Below are 16,003 nucleotides of genomic sequence, written 5' to 3' on the forward strand. Positions count from 1 at the left end.
AGTAGGAAAAGTTTATCACAAAGCCTCAAAAGGCTGATTTCGGTGTCGCCCCGCCCCCTCCGCCAAGAGCCACGGCTTTGGTGAATGACATTAGTTCAAATAAACACGACACAGGAGGGCATCAAACGTTATCTTTTCTAGGAACTGTGCTGTAACCGTAAGGTCACTCTCAGGTATGATTTCTGAGTAATCAGGATATCGCCAGCAAATTTCCAGCGCCCCAGCGTAAGTGGGTGCCTTGCGAGAAGGCATGAAGCCCCCAGTCCTAACAAGCCGGAGAGACACTCGCACTCCAGGTGGCAATTGTATCATTAACCTGTAGGAGACTCATCACTGCCAATTCTGGGGGCTGACAACAGCCACCAGGGGCCGCCAGCTCCAATCTCAAGTGCACTGGGGCGCTTTTCCATTCTGTTTGTATTTCCAGGGCTAACAGGCTTGCAACTCACAAATTAGTGCAATAAGCGACCCCTCCCCCCAAAAAAATAAGCCAGGAAGGCTTGTTCCGGAAGGTTTGGCGGAATGAATGTTGTTAGCGCGACGAGCACCCGGAAAGTGTGTTGCTAATGTCACATTGTATCCAGCAAGATGGTCCCCGCGCAGGAAGCATCTGTCGGGTACCCAGGCTCAGCACAGCGGTTGTCTGACCCTCCCAGACCCCCAGCCCTTGAGCTGGAATAAACTGGCTGGGAACGGACAGCCAGGGGAGGGCACGCTCGTAGGGTGAACCTCGGCAGCGACGTCGTTAAGTCTGTGGACACGCACGGCATAACGGACTTGGGTTTGTTTCACGTGTAGTGAGGAGGCACATCCAGTTTGATGGTGAGTGTGTGGGCAGCAACGTGGGTGAGACACGGACTCTGAGAAGGCCGCCACGGGGGATTGGGGCGTTTGGGGCCGCAGGGTGGAGAGGACCGACACGCTGCTGCTGAGGGCTCCCCTCCGCTGCCCCTCAGACGCTACACCTCCGGGAGCAGCTTCCCCAACTTACATTTAAAGGCTTTCGGTGAGGTTTCGCTGGTCTGAATCTTTGGGGCAAGCATGCGCTTGCCAAAAACCTGAGCGTCAAAACTTGCGTAGTCGAAGGTGACCTTGGAGAACTTCTCCAGCTCCTTGGCCAGGTTGGCCCTGGGTGTGGTGGAGGCCACGCTGGGCCGGTAGCTTCCATACGGAGGGACCTCAAGCTGCTTCACAAAGCACATGGGCCTGGGGCGTGAGACGGAGATGAGAATCATGAAGACAGGACGCAAGGACTCTGTGCTGTTCATCTCAATGCCCCGTGCCATGGCCTGGCCCAGCCATCCCTCAGACCCCGGCGCGGACAGAGACCCAGGCAGGCCCTCCCTCACGTCCACCACTACAGGGTGCCTAGGGGCTGATGTGCAGGAAGAATTGCCACAGGGACGAAGCACTAGGAGCCTTGAAGAAACAGCGCGTGTCCGCTTGCGGACCGCGTCAACAGAGGGAATGAGGAGAGCAGGTTTCTGAGGCCTTTACCGGGAGCCCTAGAGGAGCATCCTTAGGGCGGCAGGCAGCCGAGGCAGAATTCTGGTGGTGGAATAACTGACAATTCCCCAGAGGGCAGGGAGCTGGGGTGCCTGGAGGGGACATGAAGGAGGTTCTGAGAATCAGCCTCAGGGCGGCCGACTCAGCCCTTAGCCCTCCAGGTCGTCTGCTGAAAGTCACCTGAGATGCCCCTGGAGGGGCTGCTGCAAGGGTTAAAGACACGCATGAAAGGACGCTGCAAGCATTCAGCCACTGTTACCGAAGCTCTGAAAGAGCTCAGATTTTTAAATGCACGAGAGATGGTGCGAACACACCAGCCCTGACAGCACTGGAGCCACGGCGGGAGGAAGACCAGCCCGGCACAGAAAGGCCACAGGGTCTGTACCGGTCTGCGGAGGGGCCTGTGTACCAGTCAGCTGAGAGAAGAGCGGAGGAGGCCTGGGAGAGCCACGCAGTGACTTCAGTCTGGAAAAGGTGGTGGGCGGAATTAAGAAGGAGCCAGTGGTGAGGCCCCCAGGGCGCCAGGCACTGCGAGAACTTAGGTGTGACCCGAAAATGGGAGCCGGGTGCCAGGAAGACCCTGCAACCACGATAGGCTGGCTCTGCAGGGCCTTGGGAAAGCGAGGGCGGGGGCGCCTCTGGACCAGCCAGTGGCATCGGAGAAGTGGCTGGTGAAACCAACGGCTCTCCTTCCCCAGCAAGGGCGGGGCCCCTCTGGACCAGCCAGTGGCATCGGAGAAGCGGCTGGTAGTGCTCAGGCTACCCCGGGGGTAGACGAGTCCTACACTTAACGTCTGCGCCACGTTTTGGTGGCTTCCTCAGCCGGGGCTTCCGCCAGCAGCAGACTCAGGGTCCGTGATGCCCACAGAGCTTTGCAGAGATTCTCCCCACACCCTGGGGTACTGGCCCCTCCATGGAGCACGTGGAGCCTGGACGGAAAGCTCTGCACCGCGGCCACAGCTGCCACCATCTGGCCTCCTCCCCGAGGGCCCGGAAACAAGACAGCCCTGCCTCATCCAGCCTCATGAGAAACTTCTGAAGGCGATAACGCTGTCGGCCCACTTTACAGGCAGACAGACGGAGTCGCGTTCCCGGGGCACAGCCCCCACAGTTGGCAGCGGCCTGGCCCCCACCCTGGCCTCGCCACGACGCACCTGCCTGGTAGTTTGACGTTTTGTCAGTGACTTGGATCAAGGCAAGAAACCCGACAAGAAGCCAGAGGAACAGGAACAAGATGGAGGAAAGAAGCAGTTTCCACCACCCTGAGCGCCACCCGCTTGAAAGAAGCCAGCTGGAGTGCAGGGCGCCCCAAGGGCGGGGCTGCAAGGGCTCCCCAGTGCGGGAGGGCGAGGCCCAGCCCAGAGACCACTTGCACGTGACCCTGAGGCCAAGGTGGGAGGCCACGCTGCTCAGGCAGAGGCTCTGCCAGGCACATGCCAGGGAAGGGACAGCTGGGTGACGGAGGTGGCCCGCCCACCTCCAGACCATGGTCTGTGCCGTCGCCCATGCTCGTGACTGCTGGACGCCGGGCCTGTGCAGGGGACGGTGGCCCTGGTCTCCCACACTCTCCTTTGGGAGACAGACGTGGAACAGAGAGTCTCGACGGGACGATCTGTCAGTTCTAGCTCCTCGGAGATGAGGGAGCAGGGAGTCCGCTGAGCAAGGACACGGGGGTGAGGGAGAGTCGCCCAGCACGGTGGGCGCCAGAGAACCGGTCCCACTGGGAGGCGATTCTGAAGGCAGGCTGCCGGGGAGCGTGTGGCCTTGGGAAAGCTCCTCAGCCTCTGGCCTTGTTCGTGGCACCTACAGGGGCCTGCGGGTGGGTTCACACCAAGCAGACTCGCTCTGAAGGGTCTTTCAGAAGCCCCCTCATTGATGAGCCGTGTCTGCACGCACACACGGGTGCACACACACTCACACGTGTGCATATGCACCTCAAGGGTCACGGGGAGCGGCACTCCGGAGGGTGCCACTGGCACCCACCCCGCTCCCCAGTTCAGGGTCTGTCCTGGGGTGAGCAGCTCCCAGGGCTCCCTAGACAGCAGGGGTCCTGGGCTGGTGCAACCCACTCTCTCCAAACAGGACCAGCGACTCCACAAACAAATCCCTGAACAATCCCAGGCGGTGACATCAGACGCCCTCGGGGACAGCGAGGCAGGGGCAGCCGTGCGGGTGTCGGGGCCACGAAACCACCCTCCCAGTCCCCCCTGGGAGACACATACACACGAGCGTGGACACGCACACGCGGCGGCGGAGAGGCGAGAAGCCCCCTGGGCACGTGCGGAGGCAGCCGTGAAGCCTAGCAGGACCCTGCAGGGCCTTCCTGGGTAAAAAAGCCCCTGCGCGTCCCTGATTCTTGTTTGTAGGAAAAACAACAACAGTCTTGAAGCCCCCTAGGCCTTCCCACCCAGTTCCAAAGAGCAGGTTCAGTCAGTTAATAGGACAACGGAGTCACAGGGCTCCTAGTTCCTCCTGAAGAGACAGAGGGAACAATCTGACACGCATCTCTGAGTCATTCTGCAGAAACTAAGACCCCCGCCCGGTGGAGGATGGTGATGACATGCTGACCGCAAGCACGTGGACCCCAGACTGCCTGGAACCGTAAGGCTGAGATGCCCTCACCATCAGCTGATCAGAAGAGGGCCCACGAGCTGATCACCCATCCTGGACCCTCTCCCCTCACGCTGGCCGTAAAGACCCTGCCTGACAGCCACCGGGGAGTCGAGTCTTCGGAGCGCGAGCCGCCTGTCCTCCTGGCTCGGCTCTTGTAACAAACCTTCTCCGCTCCAGACTCTGAGCTTGGCCTCACTGCACGTCAGGCACACGGACCCGGGGTCGAAAACACGCCTCCCGGTCTGCGACTCATTTCACTCACCTGAGGATCCGATCCGAACTGGAGCTATTCTTGGAAGGGTCTCCCGTCGGTGGCTGTTGCTTCTCATGAGATTTGGCTAATTTTTCGGCAGCAGCAATGGGACACCCAGACAAACTAGAGAAAGGACAGGAGGACAGCTGAGCCCTCCTCCAGGCCCCACCCGTCCGAGCCGGGAGCCAGGCGTCAGCAGGAGCTCAGGGAAGGCTGCCTTGCCTATAGAGGGGCCTTTCCCCAGGTCTGTCCTCAAGCCCTCAAAGCACCTGCTGCTGAGCCAGCTTGTTTCTGGAAATTCTAAGCCAATGACACAGAGACAAAACGCACCCGGAAGTTCTTCAAGGCTCTGAGCAAAGGCACCTCCTCCGGGTGGCTGCGGGGCCCGGGCCACCCCTCACCTCCCTCCTCTCCCCTCACCACCAGCCAGAGCTGCTCACAGTCTATCAGCCCACGGGCCACAGGCTGGGTGCTGACCCTGGAGGACATGGTCTACCAGGGTCACACGAGGAGGGCACAGGTCCTGCCCAGGAAAGCACCCAACCCGAGACGCCACGGGTGCAGCTTCCACTGTCAGAACTGAGAAAGTGCGATCAGCCAGGAGAGGCGACATCGTCCCAGCGGTGCTGGGGAATTTAGCCTCAGAAACGCTGGCCAGTCGTTCCAGCGAGTGTCACTTGCCGGAACCACTTCACGCCCCGCCACGGCTGCAGCTACGCGTGGCTCGGGGCGAAGGCGGGGCGACCTCTCACCAGAAGCCGGGCAGACATCCCAAGCACCAGGCGCTCAGCTCCCCTACGGAGCAGCCAGGCTCGGCCCCGGCTGCCGAGGTTCTGCCTTGAGCACAAGCTAGTGTCCAGAGGTTTCCCGACTCTCAGCGGGACAGGGTCTCTACCTGGCTCTCCCCACAGGCTGCAGGCCTCCCTGCGCTGCGCGCATCCTCTGGTCTCTCGGGACCCCCACTCACAGTGGCACAGGTGACCACCCCTCCAGGTGCTGCTCTGCTCCCGCCAAAGGTCTGCCCTGACCGTGCACTCACCCCAAAGGGCAGCACACAGGGAGACCGCGTCCCAGGCTGGGGCGTGCACTGAGGCACCCCCCTCCGTGGCCCTCACCATTCCCAGCCCAGCCCCGTACCTTCTGTGCGTGTTACGGTTGCTATTCACGTGGCCCTGGCCTGTGCAGCCAGGAGTGGGGCACTTGAGCACGTTCTCATGCATGGCCAATACTGCAAGACAACGTCGGGGGGGGGGGGGGGGCCGGTGAGCACCACCAGCGCGGAGGGTGCAGGAGCCCCAGTCCCCGCTCAGTCAGGCCACGCCCGCCCCCTCTCACGGTGACCCTGGCCTCCCTGAGGCAGAAACCTTACAAACTTAATGGTCACGATCGCTGCCCCTCGCCTAGAAGCAAGGACGGCTTTTCTCCTGAGCCCTCAGAACACAGACGGCGGCCCCTCCCCCGGTCCAGGGCCCGGCCTCCCCGCCGTGTGCCCGTGTCTGTGGCCGGTTTCCAGGGGCCCTGACCCAGGCTGCCATCTCAAGGTGAATAACTGGGCGTGCTCCATGTCGCCACGCTTGTAGGGCCCAAGTTTGGGCTTCTGGACGTGCCAGTCCAGAGGGACAGGGTCCTGGGTGGCCACTCCTCTATGTGGACACCATCCAAACACCAGAGGCGGCCTGAGCCGTGCAGAGCTACTCACTCTCCGGGGGGATCCTGTCCTTGTGGGGGCAGCCAGACAGGCTGCGGTGGTGCGGGTACAGCCCAGTGACGTGGCCGGTGCCGTCGCAGCCTGGTGTCGGACACTTGATCTCACGCTTCTCAGCTCTGGAGGGATCTAAACACACAAGGCCTATCCGTCAGAGGGCAGCCGGGAAGCTGGGCGGGAGGTGGTGAGCAGGGAGGCGGCAGGGCAGCTCACCATCCTTCACTCTGGCTGTCCAGAGAGGAGAGTGACCAGACTGCCCAAGAGCCCAAGAGGGACCGTGACTGGACAGCACGGGGACCCTGGAGAGGCCGTCCACGCTGGCCGTCCACGTGGAAAAGCTCCCCACAGCTTGCGGCAAGCCACAAACAGCGGGACCCGCAGGGCTTTAGGGGGGACCCCCCCGGATGGCGGCTGCCACCCTCTGCCCTGTCCGGCTAATGTCATGCGAGGGCCACTGGCTTCGGGCTGGGGGCCAGGCCTCCGCACAGAGAGGTAAAGCCGTGTGACAAGGTCTCTGCCAGGACACGTCCTTTGTATTTGACAGTAATGGGGACCGCGGGGCTGAGTCACTTACCCAAAGCGGCTAATAAAGGCCTGGGCAGAAATTTGACCCCAAATCTCAGTTACGGACCTCGTAGAGCCTCTGCAGGCCCAGAGAGGCCACTGTCAGTGTGGGGCAGAAGGGAATGCCTCTCAGGACACACACGGTCCCCAGAGCATAGCCAGTGTCCCAGGGAAACTTCCAGAGGAGCCATCCGTCCCCTTTGGTAGGGAAGCCACAATGCAGAATTCACAGACCATCCTCAGAAAGCCCACCCCAGGGAGGGCAGGGCCCTGGCGGGTTCTGTGTGTGTGGTTTAAACGGGAGGAAGTTGTCCTCAGACCACCGGGCAGGCAGGGGCACCCTAAGGGGCTCACAAGCCTCGCCCGGGCACCGCCTTCCTGCGCTCGCTGTCGCCGGCCTCTCTGTCCAGGGCTCGTACGGCGTCTGCACCTCAGCGTCAGTCGGTCCCTGAGAACCAGTCCCACTGTCCTCCATGGCTCGGGCCTGCTCTGCACTGCTCAGTGCTCCCAGCCTGGCCACCTGCCTCACCGACCACAGGCCGCTTCTGTCTGGCCCACACCACCTCCCCCCGCCCGTGCCCCCCAGCCCGTAAAGACCTCAGGACTCGCCCATGGGTCCGGGACTGCGCACCCCCGGGAGGGGGCGGGGCAGGGCCAGGTGCCCAGGTGCCCAGCCTACCTTTGCTGCAGTAGCTCTTCCGGGCGGCGTCCAGGGGCCTTGCCGCCTTCCCCGGCTCGCCCGGGCCCAGGGGGCCTTGCTCGGCGGGTGGGCATCCCGGCTCACGGACGGCCCGCACCTGCTCGGCCTTCAGGGCGATGGCCTGCTCCAGGAGGCCCAGGTTCCCGCGGGTCATCATGTCGTACATCTCCGACTCGTCCGTGACTGTGGACTTCTGGGACCTCGAGTCCTCGTCCTTGCCGTTGTCATCAGAGCGCACTTCCACGAGGACGGAGTACGCGGGCCTGGGGCTGGGCGGCGCCGGGCGTCGGGGCTCAGAGGCCTCCGGGCGGGGGGCGGGGGGGGCCTGCTCCTGGCAGATCGCGTCAGGCGGGGCATCCCCCCGCTCAGTGCCCAGGGCCACCCTCTGCTTGCTGGACTCCTCGCTGGCCACACCCTCCAGGGACTGGGGACACAGCTCCTGGGAGCGCTCCCTGGTAGCTTCGATCGCTTCCTCTGCGTCCTCCGGCTGGACGAAGACACCCTTCTCCCCCGCACCGCTGGTGGCTCCTTCCTCAGCCTCCTCCCGCACCAGGCGCACGATGCCGGCGCCCCGCTTGGCCCCCTGGCCCGAGTCTTCCCCGACCAGTGTCTCTTCGGCGATTTGGCCCAAATTTAGGAGAGAAGTTGCAATGATCTCCTGATAGCTGCTGTAGCTGCCCTTGGAGGAGCCCGTGAGGCTGCTGATGGGATTGGATCCGAAACGGGCCTTGATGGGGCTCCTCCCTGCACAAAATCAGAAACTGCGTGGGAGGCACACGGGGAATAGAGGACAGGTCTCCAGGCGGGGCTCCTCCAGCCTGCCCCACTGCCGCCGGGCAACATCAAACCCCCAGAAATGGGCTCGGGGTGGCCGTTTTTGTCAGCCCCTCTGCCCGGATCTGGAGATCACAGTAAACTTATGTCGGGAGGTGGAAGGAGAAACCACCGCAGTAATTTGAAGCTGAGAATTACTCTGATACTTTTGATTAACGGTCCTCCCTGTCATGTGTACTTTCTTATATCAGGCGAATCTACATTTCATAAAATGGAGCTTAAAGAATGGATCAGGGCTTCCCTGGTGGCGCAGTGGTTGGGAGTCCGCCTGCCGATGCAGGGGACACGGGTTCGTGCCCCGGTCCGGGAAGATCCCACATGCCGCGGAGCGGCTGGGCCCGTGAGCCATGGCCGCTGAGCCTGCGCGTCCGGAGCCTGTGCTCCGCAACGGGAGAGGCCACGGCAGTGAGAGGCCCCGCGTACCACAAGAAAAAAAGAATGGATCCAATTTTTAAAAATTGTTTCATAACTGATAAACAGCAAAAGCTGTTTTTAAAGTTTAAGGCTTTTAATTGCCACGGCTAAGACGCAGTGGGTGCTCACCACACCCAGGCCCCCTGGGATCAACAAGGACCACCCCCCAGGGCTCAGCAGCCAGCCCACGTCCTCCCACTCTAGGAGGGGCCAAGCCAGGGCCGATGCCTGAGCGCCAAACTCCCTCCTTTATAAGAAACCCAGCAAGCGAGAGTCCCCTGGCCCTGCACCCTCTCAGGCAGAGCCGGGTCGCCAGGAGGGAGGCGGGTATGAGGACCCTCCCTGGAGTGGCTCCAAAATGAATAAAAATCCACCTCAGGCCCTGAGAGCCGAGAGCACCAGAAGCTTGGAGGTGTCGCGGGGTTGGGGCCTCGGGCCTCAGCCACCTCCCCAGGACCCTATAGTCAGCCAGGGACTCGGGACATGGACGTGTCCCACCTTCGCACTAGTGTTTGCCGAGGGCTGGGGGCCCCGCCCAGCTCCCCTGATGCCAAGCAGGCCCCTTGCCCCTCCTGCAGGTGGCTCTCCTGAGGCCAAGTGGGGCGGGTCTATCTGAGACCCCGCCACACAGACGCACAGCCACGTCCATCTGTCCGACCGCCTCTCACACACACAGACACACATCCAGGTCCACAATGCTCACATACAGATGAGCCTCTGGGCCCCCCGAGCCCCAAGCGCCAGCCCCTCCCCAGGAAGCCTTGCAAACGTCAGACAAGAGGCGCTTGTTCTCAGCAGGGCTTCCTCGCTCGCGGGAGCCCCGCCTGCTCACAGGCTGCGATTCTCCGGGCCCACACTAAGCGCCTTTATTCAGGGGAGAAAGAGCAACAAAGCACCTTCAGCTGGCTCGGGGCGATGAATCTCCTCCTGTCCTGACGCCTCAGCCTCGTCCTCCTCCGCAGTTCCTTCCGATTCATCAGAAACAGAGGCGCCCTTCACCTCGGCATCCTCGCTGCTGTCGCTGTCCACGCCGTAGCCCTCGTCCAGAGCCAGCTTCAGGGGGTGCGCCTTCCGCTTGGACCCCAGGTGCTCGGCCTCGGCGCCCCCCAGCTTCCTCTTCTTGGCCAGAGGGCAGCTCAGTAAACTGGGAGGGAGGAGGCCGGGCCACCCTGTCAGCACCTCCCGGGCCCCCGGCCTTCACCCTCTGCAGCGCTATCCCTGTCCTGAAAATTTCTCTTTGCATCTCATCACCGCCCCTCCGCCAAAGCCCCAAACTCAAGACTGGCAGGTTGATGTGTTCAAAATTTTACAGTAATTGTCCGCATTAAAAAGGCCCTGATTGTGCTTTAAATTTCACTTCCTGCTTCTCTGGGAAGGCCTAATCTCAACGGCCCTGTCCACGCCACAGTCATCCCCCCTGGGATGGCCGGGGCCGGGGGTGGGGGCGGCGGCCCAGGCTGCTCTGCTCCGTGCCCACCGCCCCCCAGGCAGGTTGTCGGGAGTGCCCAGGCCCTTCCTCCTTCACCTCCAGACCCTTCACACCCTCACCCACCTCCTGAGCCTGGCACCGCAGTCGGGGGCCCCTGAGGCCCAGCAGACCCCCGGATGACAGCAGTGAGAAGAGCCGCCCAGCGTGTGCCGGCTCTGCTCTGGGCTCTCCCGCACAGACTCCTCCGGCCTCACAGCAGCCCCAAAGGGGAGACACCGGAAAGGCACGCCACAGCCGCGCTCGGCCTCCCAGCGAGAGGGTCACGTGGGAGGCCACCACAGCTCGGCAGCCAAGAGCAGGGGCGGAAGGTTCTAGACCCACAAAGGGTCCCGAGCAGCAGAGGAGCTCCAACCCCCAGCAGCCCAACCTCTTTCCCAGGAACCCTGCTGAGGGCCCTCCAGCCTCCTTACCTTCGGTGCCTGGAGTACTTGCCCCGGATATGTCCCGAGCCCGTGCATCCGGGAGTGGGACAGCTGGGGGGAGACAAGCAGGGGTGGTCACCTGGGGGCGGGCCCCGTGGGGCATGGGGAGAGGGTCCGAATCTCGGGGCCCACCCCAGACCCTCACCCGGGGAAGCAGAAGATTGTCTCCAAACAGTTCATCTCAGAATGGCTGCTTGCAGTTTGCGAAAAATTAATGAAATAACTCACCCCCGTTTATATAAATGAATGGCGCATTACAATTTTATAAGAGTGTTTAATTAAAGATCTGTGTGTGTGAAAGCAAGGCTGGACGACTTCCTTTTTCCACGGTGAGTCTTTCCCACTGCAGGCAAACCACCACCAGGCTTCCAGGGGGCTGGGAACAAGGAAGCTCCAGGGTGCCCCCAGAGCAGCACCTGAAGCTGGCCCAAGGGCGAAGCACAAACACGGGGATCCTCCAGGGCCTTCGAGATGCTGCGAGGCCCTGCCCGGCGGGCCCCTCGCCGGTACACAGCCAACCCGCCCGGCAGGAGCAACTCTGCAAAGGTGCAGCTTTGACCCAGGCCACAGGACCCCGGCTGCGGGTGGCAGCAAAGACCCCGCTCCAGAACCCGCCGCCTGGTGTGATCCCAGCTCCCCGTGAAGGGCGGCGAAGCCAGGAGGGCCGATGACCCAGGAGCTGCGGGAGACCTCGGTGGGCCGAGGCCTGGCCTCTTACAGTTCCAGGGGTTCCTCTCCCTTCACCATCATCTGCCTCCCCACAGAACCAGACGGTGGGAAGCTCTGGAAACTTCCAGTCCCAGGCACAGACCACCCAACCCACCTCCCCAGCAGTCAGCTCCCCAGGGCAGCAAGGGGCCTGTGTGGGGCTTGAGGTCAGGGTCCTGTGGGCTTTTGAGACGGAGAACCCGTGGTGGGAACAGGGGGAGCCCGAGCTCCTCCCGGGAGGTATCACCCAGGGTGTCCCCATCCAAGAAGGGTCTGAGCCCCCCACCTCCGAGCAGGCTCTCCCAGAGCCTGGGAAGGAAGGCTGTGAGCTCCTGAGGTTCACAAAGGGGCCCCACTCTGGACCTCTGTCCAGACACACTGATGTGTCTAATCTGATCGATCACGGACCTGACTACAGAGGACTGTGGGGTCCACACTCGCTGACGGATCAGCAAGAAACAGAACAGTCCGTGGAGGCAGGGTCGCGCCCCCCAGTGCAACGGTGGCCCTTGCGGGAGCCGGGGTCTCTGAAGGGGACGCACCCTGCAGCCCCCCATGATGAGGCCACCGTGGCTCATCTCCTGGTGTTTAAAAGAAGAGAGGAAAGGAGAGAGGGAGAGGAAGGGGGAGGATGCGGGGGGGACATGCGAACTTTGTGTGGGTTTCCTTTCCAGACAGACAGGACTTGCTGCTGCCCGAGGCCTCGCACTGAAATCTATGCCCCACACTTGCTGTCACTTTCTCAAGAACTAGCTTTGAGACTCTTCACAAAAGCTCCTTGTTATTGGGGATTTGAAGCTGAGGTCCCAATTAGTCGATTAATCACTGAGTCAGTCAGGCAATTAGGTGCCAGCTGCTGTGGCACTGGCACTGCCCCCAAACACGTCACCTGCTCCGAGCACACCTCCGCCCACCAGTTCAGAAGCACCTGGCCTCCAGCCCTGAGGGCCGGCCCTCCAAGGGCAGCGGGCCAGGCATGCGCAGAGCTGCCAAGGGCCCCTCGGGGAGAGGAACCTGGAGGCCCCCTCCTCCCCACGTGTCAGCACAGAGAGTACCCGCGGAAAGCAAGCCCCAGGGGCTCAGTGCCAGCAGGTCACCCCATGGGCACCCCCAGGGCTGGTAGGATGCCCTCTGTGTGCTCGGGGCCGGAGGGCAGGGTGAGGCACCAGCTCTGGTTCCAGGCCTCTGGAGCCCCTCGCCAGCATGGAGGAAGAGGGAGACCCGGCCAAGCCCTCCCCCGATTCCACAGCATGGGCCTGAGTGTGGCAGAGACAGGGAGGTGGGCAGAGGGCCTGCCTGCCGTCAGCCTGAGAGGGGTCCTGGCGATGGCTCGGAGGGATCTGAGGATCTGGACATAAACAGCAGCTCTCAGGCCATGGCGGAGGCCGGGAGGAGCCGTGCCCCAGTGGGAGCCCCTGGAAGCGACTGGCTTCCCTCCGGCCCCGCGGAGGCAGGTAGAGGGCTCCCCACTCCCTTCTGTCGCCTTGGCAGGAGCTGGCCAGTGGCTCAAGAGGAGGCCCTCAGGTGAGGACAGGCGGGCTGCGGACTGGGGCGTGGGCGTGGCAGACGGGCATCCTTCCCGGGACTGGGAGACGCCCCAAGGATGCCCCAAGAGGGGTCCACCCACCCCCTTCCCTTCCCTGCATAAGCCGCCTCCCGCAGCGTGGACAGCAGATGGGCCCCATGTAGAGCGGGGGCGGGGTGGAGGGGGAGTCTGCTGGCTCTTCACTGCGCAAAGGGAAAGGCCACCAGAGCCGCTTGTTTTCTCTCAGGGACTCGGCTTCAAGTCAGAGCAAGAGCTGAAGGGGCTCCGGGTGGGAGGAGGCAGCTGAGAGTCCTGCTTGGTCCAGGCCCACCAGCTCCTCAGCTCGTTTCCTAGCAACCGCCACTCGCCGGCAAGCGGCTCCCGGAGTCTCTGCTTGCGATGGGGAAAGGGCCGCTGGGGGCAGTGGGCCACAGATTCTGGGTCCACAGGGTGCAAGTCCCTCGTCCACAGAGTGAGTCCTGCGGGTACAGCTTCCCTGTGACCCGTCCTCCCGTCAAGTGATTCCGAAGGGGTTCCTTTGACATCCCAGCGGCAAGTCTGCTCCAGGGTCGCTCTGCCTGTGCTGGCACCCACTGCGAAGGCCCCGCCGGGACCAACCACAGCCCCCCATGTGCTGGGGGCAGGGGTCGGGCTTGCGGCACCTGCCCCTTCCCGCGGGGTGAGCGCACGATCACAGAGCCTCAGGGATCGTGCCCCACGGCTGGTTCGTGGCCAACAAACGGTTGTGAACTCAGGCGTGAGTGGCACATTCCACGTGGATTTTCCTCTAGGCATCGATTCTCAGCAACGGGAAGAATTGCTGAGGACATCGTTGCTAGAACACGTCAATGCATCTCTCCCCAGTTTCCCCATCAGATTGCATGCGGGCCTCACTATTACCATGCAAACAGGGTGAGACCAGGAGATCGATGACGCTGCACAAATTCCAGATGCCCACACAATCCCCCTACTTACACTGGTCAAGTCCGCGCTCAGAATATTTCAAAATACATCTATTCTGGGTCATTTTTGCTTCAAAGTTTCAAGAGAAACCTAGCCCTCTGGGTTTGCCTTTCCAGTCTCCTCCATTACTTCATCTGTTCCCAAAACTCAAGTCCTGTGCCCAGCCTCCTCTCCCTCGTTGTCCCCAGGATGTCCCCAGGTGAACGTCACATAGCCCAAGGGAAGCAGCACCTCCCCCGGGAGACCTGCTCTGCACCCAGCGGTCTGCGGCCCCTCTGAGCGTCACGCGGGGTCTCCTCCACTGGTCCACCCGCAGGCCCCTACCCTCCAGGGAGCTGGCCACTGTGCTCCATGCAACTCCAGGGGCCTGGCTTGTCTGCTGTGCCCCCCTCACCCTGTGACCAGTCACCCTGTGACCCTGTGATCAGGTCACCCTGTGACCCTGTGATCAGTCCTGTGACCAGGACTGGCCTTTGAGCAGGAGGCTGTATGATTCAGCTCTTCCGGCTGTGTGAGTTCTAACCCTCCGAGCCTCAGTTTCCCCACTTCACAAACGGGGAAACACCAGCAGCCGCCAGTGCTTCCATGAGAATCCCTGAGATCGGACTGCACTGTGCAGCCGCTGCAGGGCTCGCCGCATGCGCGGGGCTCTGAGCACCGCTCCCACGTGCTTCCCCTCCCGCCTCCAGGTTACAGCCTCAAAGGTTGGAGAGATGCTGGGATGTTCTGGGGTCCTCTCATTTTCCTGACTGGCAAAAGAAGCCATCCACTCAACCACTATCTGGTGAAGAATAAGATGGTCCCAGCCCCAGGCGTGTTCACTGTCTAGTGAGAATCTTCACCCCTAAGAACGTAGAAGTGGCTTATGCCCTGGAACCGTGCAATTAGGTGGAGAGAGCTGTTCCAGGCTGGGGCACAGGGAGCACGAAATAACAGCACCCACCCTCAGTAACTAGAAAGCTCTGTTTGTCTCCATCCTCGAGCCTGGAAGCCCACAGAAATGTCCATCAGGGAGTGGCCGTCACCCCCAACCCCGCAGCACAGGCAGAGCAGGACCGCGGCGAACTCAGCACCAGAGCTGCTCCAGGGGCGGGAGGGTGGGCTCGGAACCCCTTCATCCCTCCAGCAAGCCTCAGGCAGGTTACCTTGGCCACAGTTCAAGTCTGGCCCCATCTCACAGGAAACTTATAAAAATTAGACGGGGCACCCAGAGCCCACCTGGCACACGGGGGGCCCTCCCTTCCGTCTCCAGTGTTCTGAGGCAGACGCACTGGCCCTACCCCTCGCCCGGAAAGGGGGGATGCGAGAGGCTGCTTTCCTTGCCACTCACTGGACACCATTCACTGGAGCTCTGCCTGGGCAAGATGGCCCCTGGGCCGGCCCTGGACGCCCCAGGAAGAGCCCAGGCCCACAGGACCTGCAGTCCGAAGGCCACGTGGGGCGATGCTGGGGCAGCCCAGCCCGTAAGCATTGGGGTGGCTTTCTCTCTGGCCTTCCCCCAGCCCCTCCCCTCCACACACACACAAGGGCTTTGGCCAAGCCCAGGACGGAAGCCAGCAGGCGAGGGCAAGTCGACCTCTGGGGAGGAAGCCTGGCCCCTCCTGCTTCAACCCAGGAAATTGCCACGTGTCTGTCCTCCCTCCTGTTCAGGATGCCCGTCCCTGTGAGGCCGGCCTGGAATCTGCAAAGTCACAGAGCTCAGCCGGTACATAAGCCACTGCTGCCCTCAAGTCACTGGAAGACTCGGGCGTGGGACAGCCTGTCCCCCCATCTCTGGCCGAGGAGCCACTAAGACAGCACCTTGCTGCCGGCTGAGGACCATGGTGACAGTCATGTCCCAGGGGTGACAAGGTGTGAGCACATCTGTGCCACTGTGCAAGGCTGGCTGCATGGTGGTGCCAGGACAAGGCGGGAGAGGACAAGGCAGGGTGAGGACGGATGCACACAGGCCAGGCAGAAAGGAGCCTCGTTAGGGAAAGCAGGGGCCCGGGCGCGGTTGCTCAACTCCAAGCGCCCAGTGCAACATTTAGGACGAACGGGGTCACAGGCGTGCACCATGCTGGGTGCGGGCAGGAAGCCTTTCTTACCTGAGGTCGGCACCTGTGGGCTCTGGGGGAGCTGAGTGAGAGAAAGAGAAACAGGGAAACTCGTGTGGGAAGCAGAACTGAAAAGGCACGTGTGTCTCCACAGCACAAGCGACTGAAGGGCGGGGGCGACCCCGTCCTGAACCCCGCTTTTCCCTCCTAGAATGTCCTCCAGGGTCTCGCAGAGGGAGCTGCGTCCTCCAAGCCGGTGCTCATGTCAGAC

The 16,003-nt window shown here is 62.3% G+C and overlaps 1 protein-coding gene across 1 annotated transcript in view; it reads right to left on the minus strand.

The window, feature by feature from the left end:
* MYT1 (myelin transcription factor 1) overlaps nt 1-16,003 on the minus strand; it is a 65,355-nt gene that overhangs the window by 19,546 nt on the left and 29,806 nt on the right. The window contains exons 4-11 of the mRNA XM_060032608.1: nt 15,784-15,814; nt 10,489-10,551; nt 9,486-9,733; nt 7,321-8,085; nt 6,072-6,206; nt 5,510-5,600; nt 4,382-4,495; nt 992-1,206 (exon numbers count right to left, since the gene is read on the minus strand). Of these exons, the coding sequence (XP_059888591.1) occupies nt 992-1,206; nt 4,382-4,495; nt 5,510-5,600; nt 6,072-6,206; nt 7,321-8,085; nt 9,486-9,733; nt 10,489-10,551; nt 15,784-15,814 (1,662 nt within the window). The remainder of the gene's footprint in view (nt 1-991; nt 1,207-4,381; nt 4,496-5,509; nt 5,601-6,071; nt 6,207-7,320; nt 8,086-9,485; nt 9,734-10,488; nt 10,552-15,783; nt 15,815-16,003) is intronic.

Source organism: Delphinus delphis, chromosome 15 (assembly GCF_949987515.2).
Source record: "Delphinus delphis chromosome 15, mDelDel1.2, whole genome shotgun sequence".
NCBI lineage: Eukaryota > Metazoa > Chordata > Mammalia > Artiodactyla > Delphinidae > Delphinus > Delphinus delphis.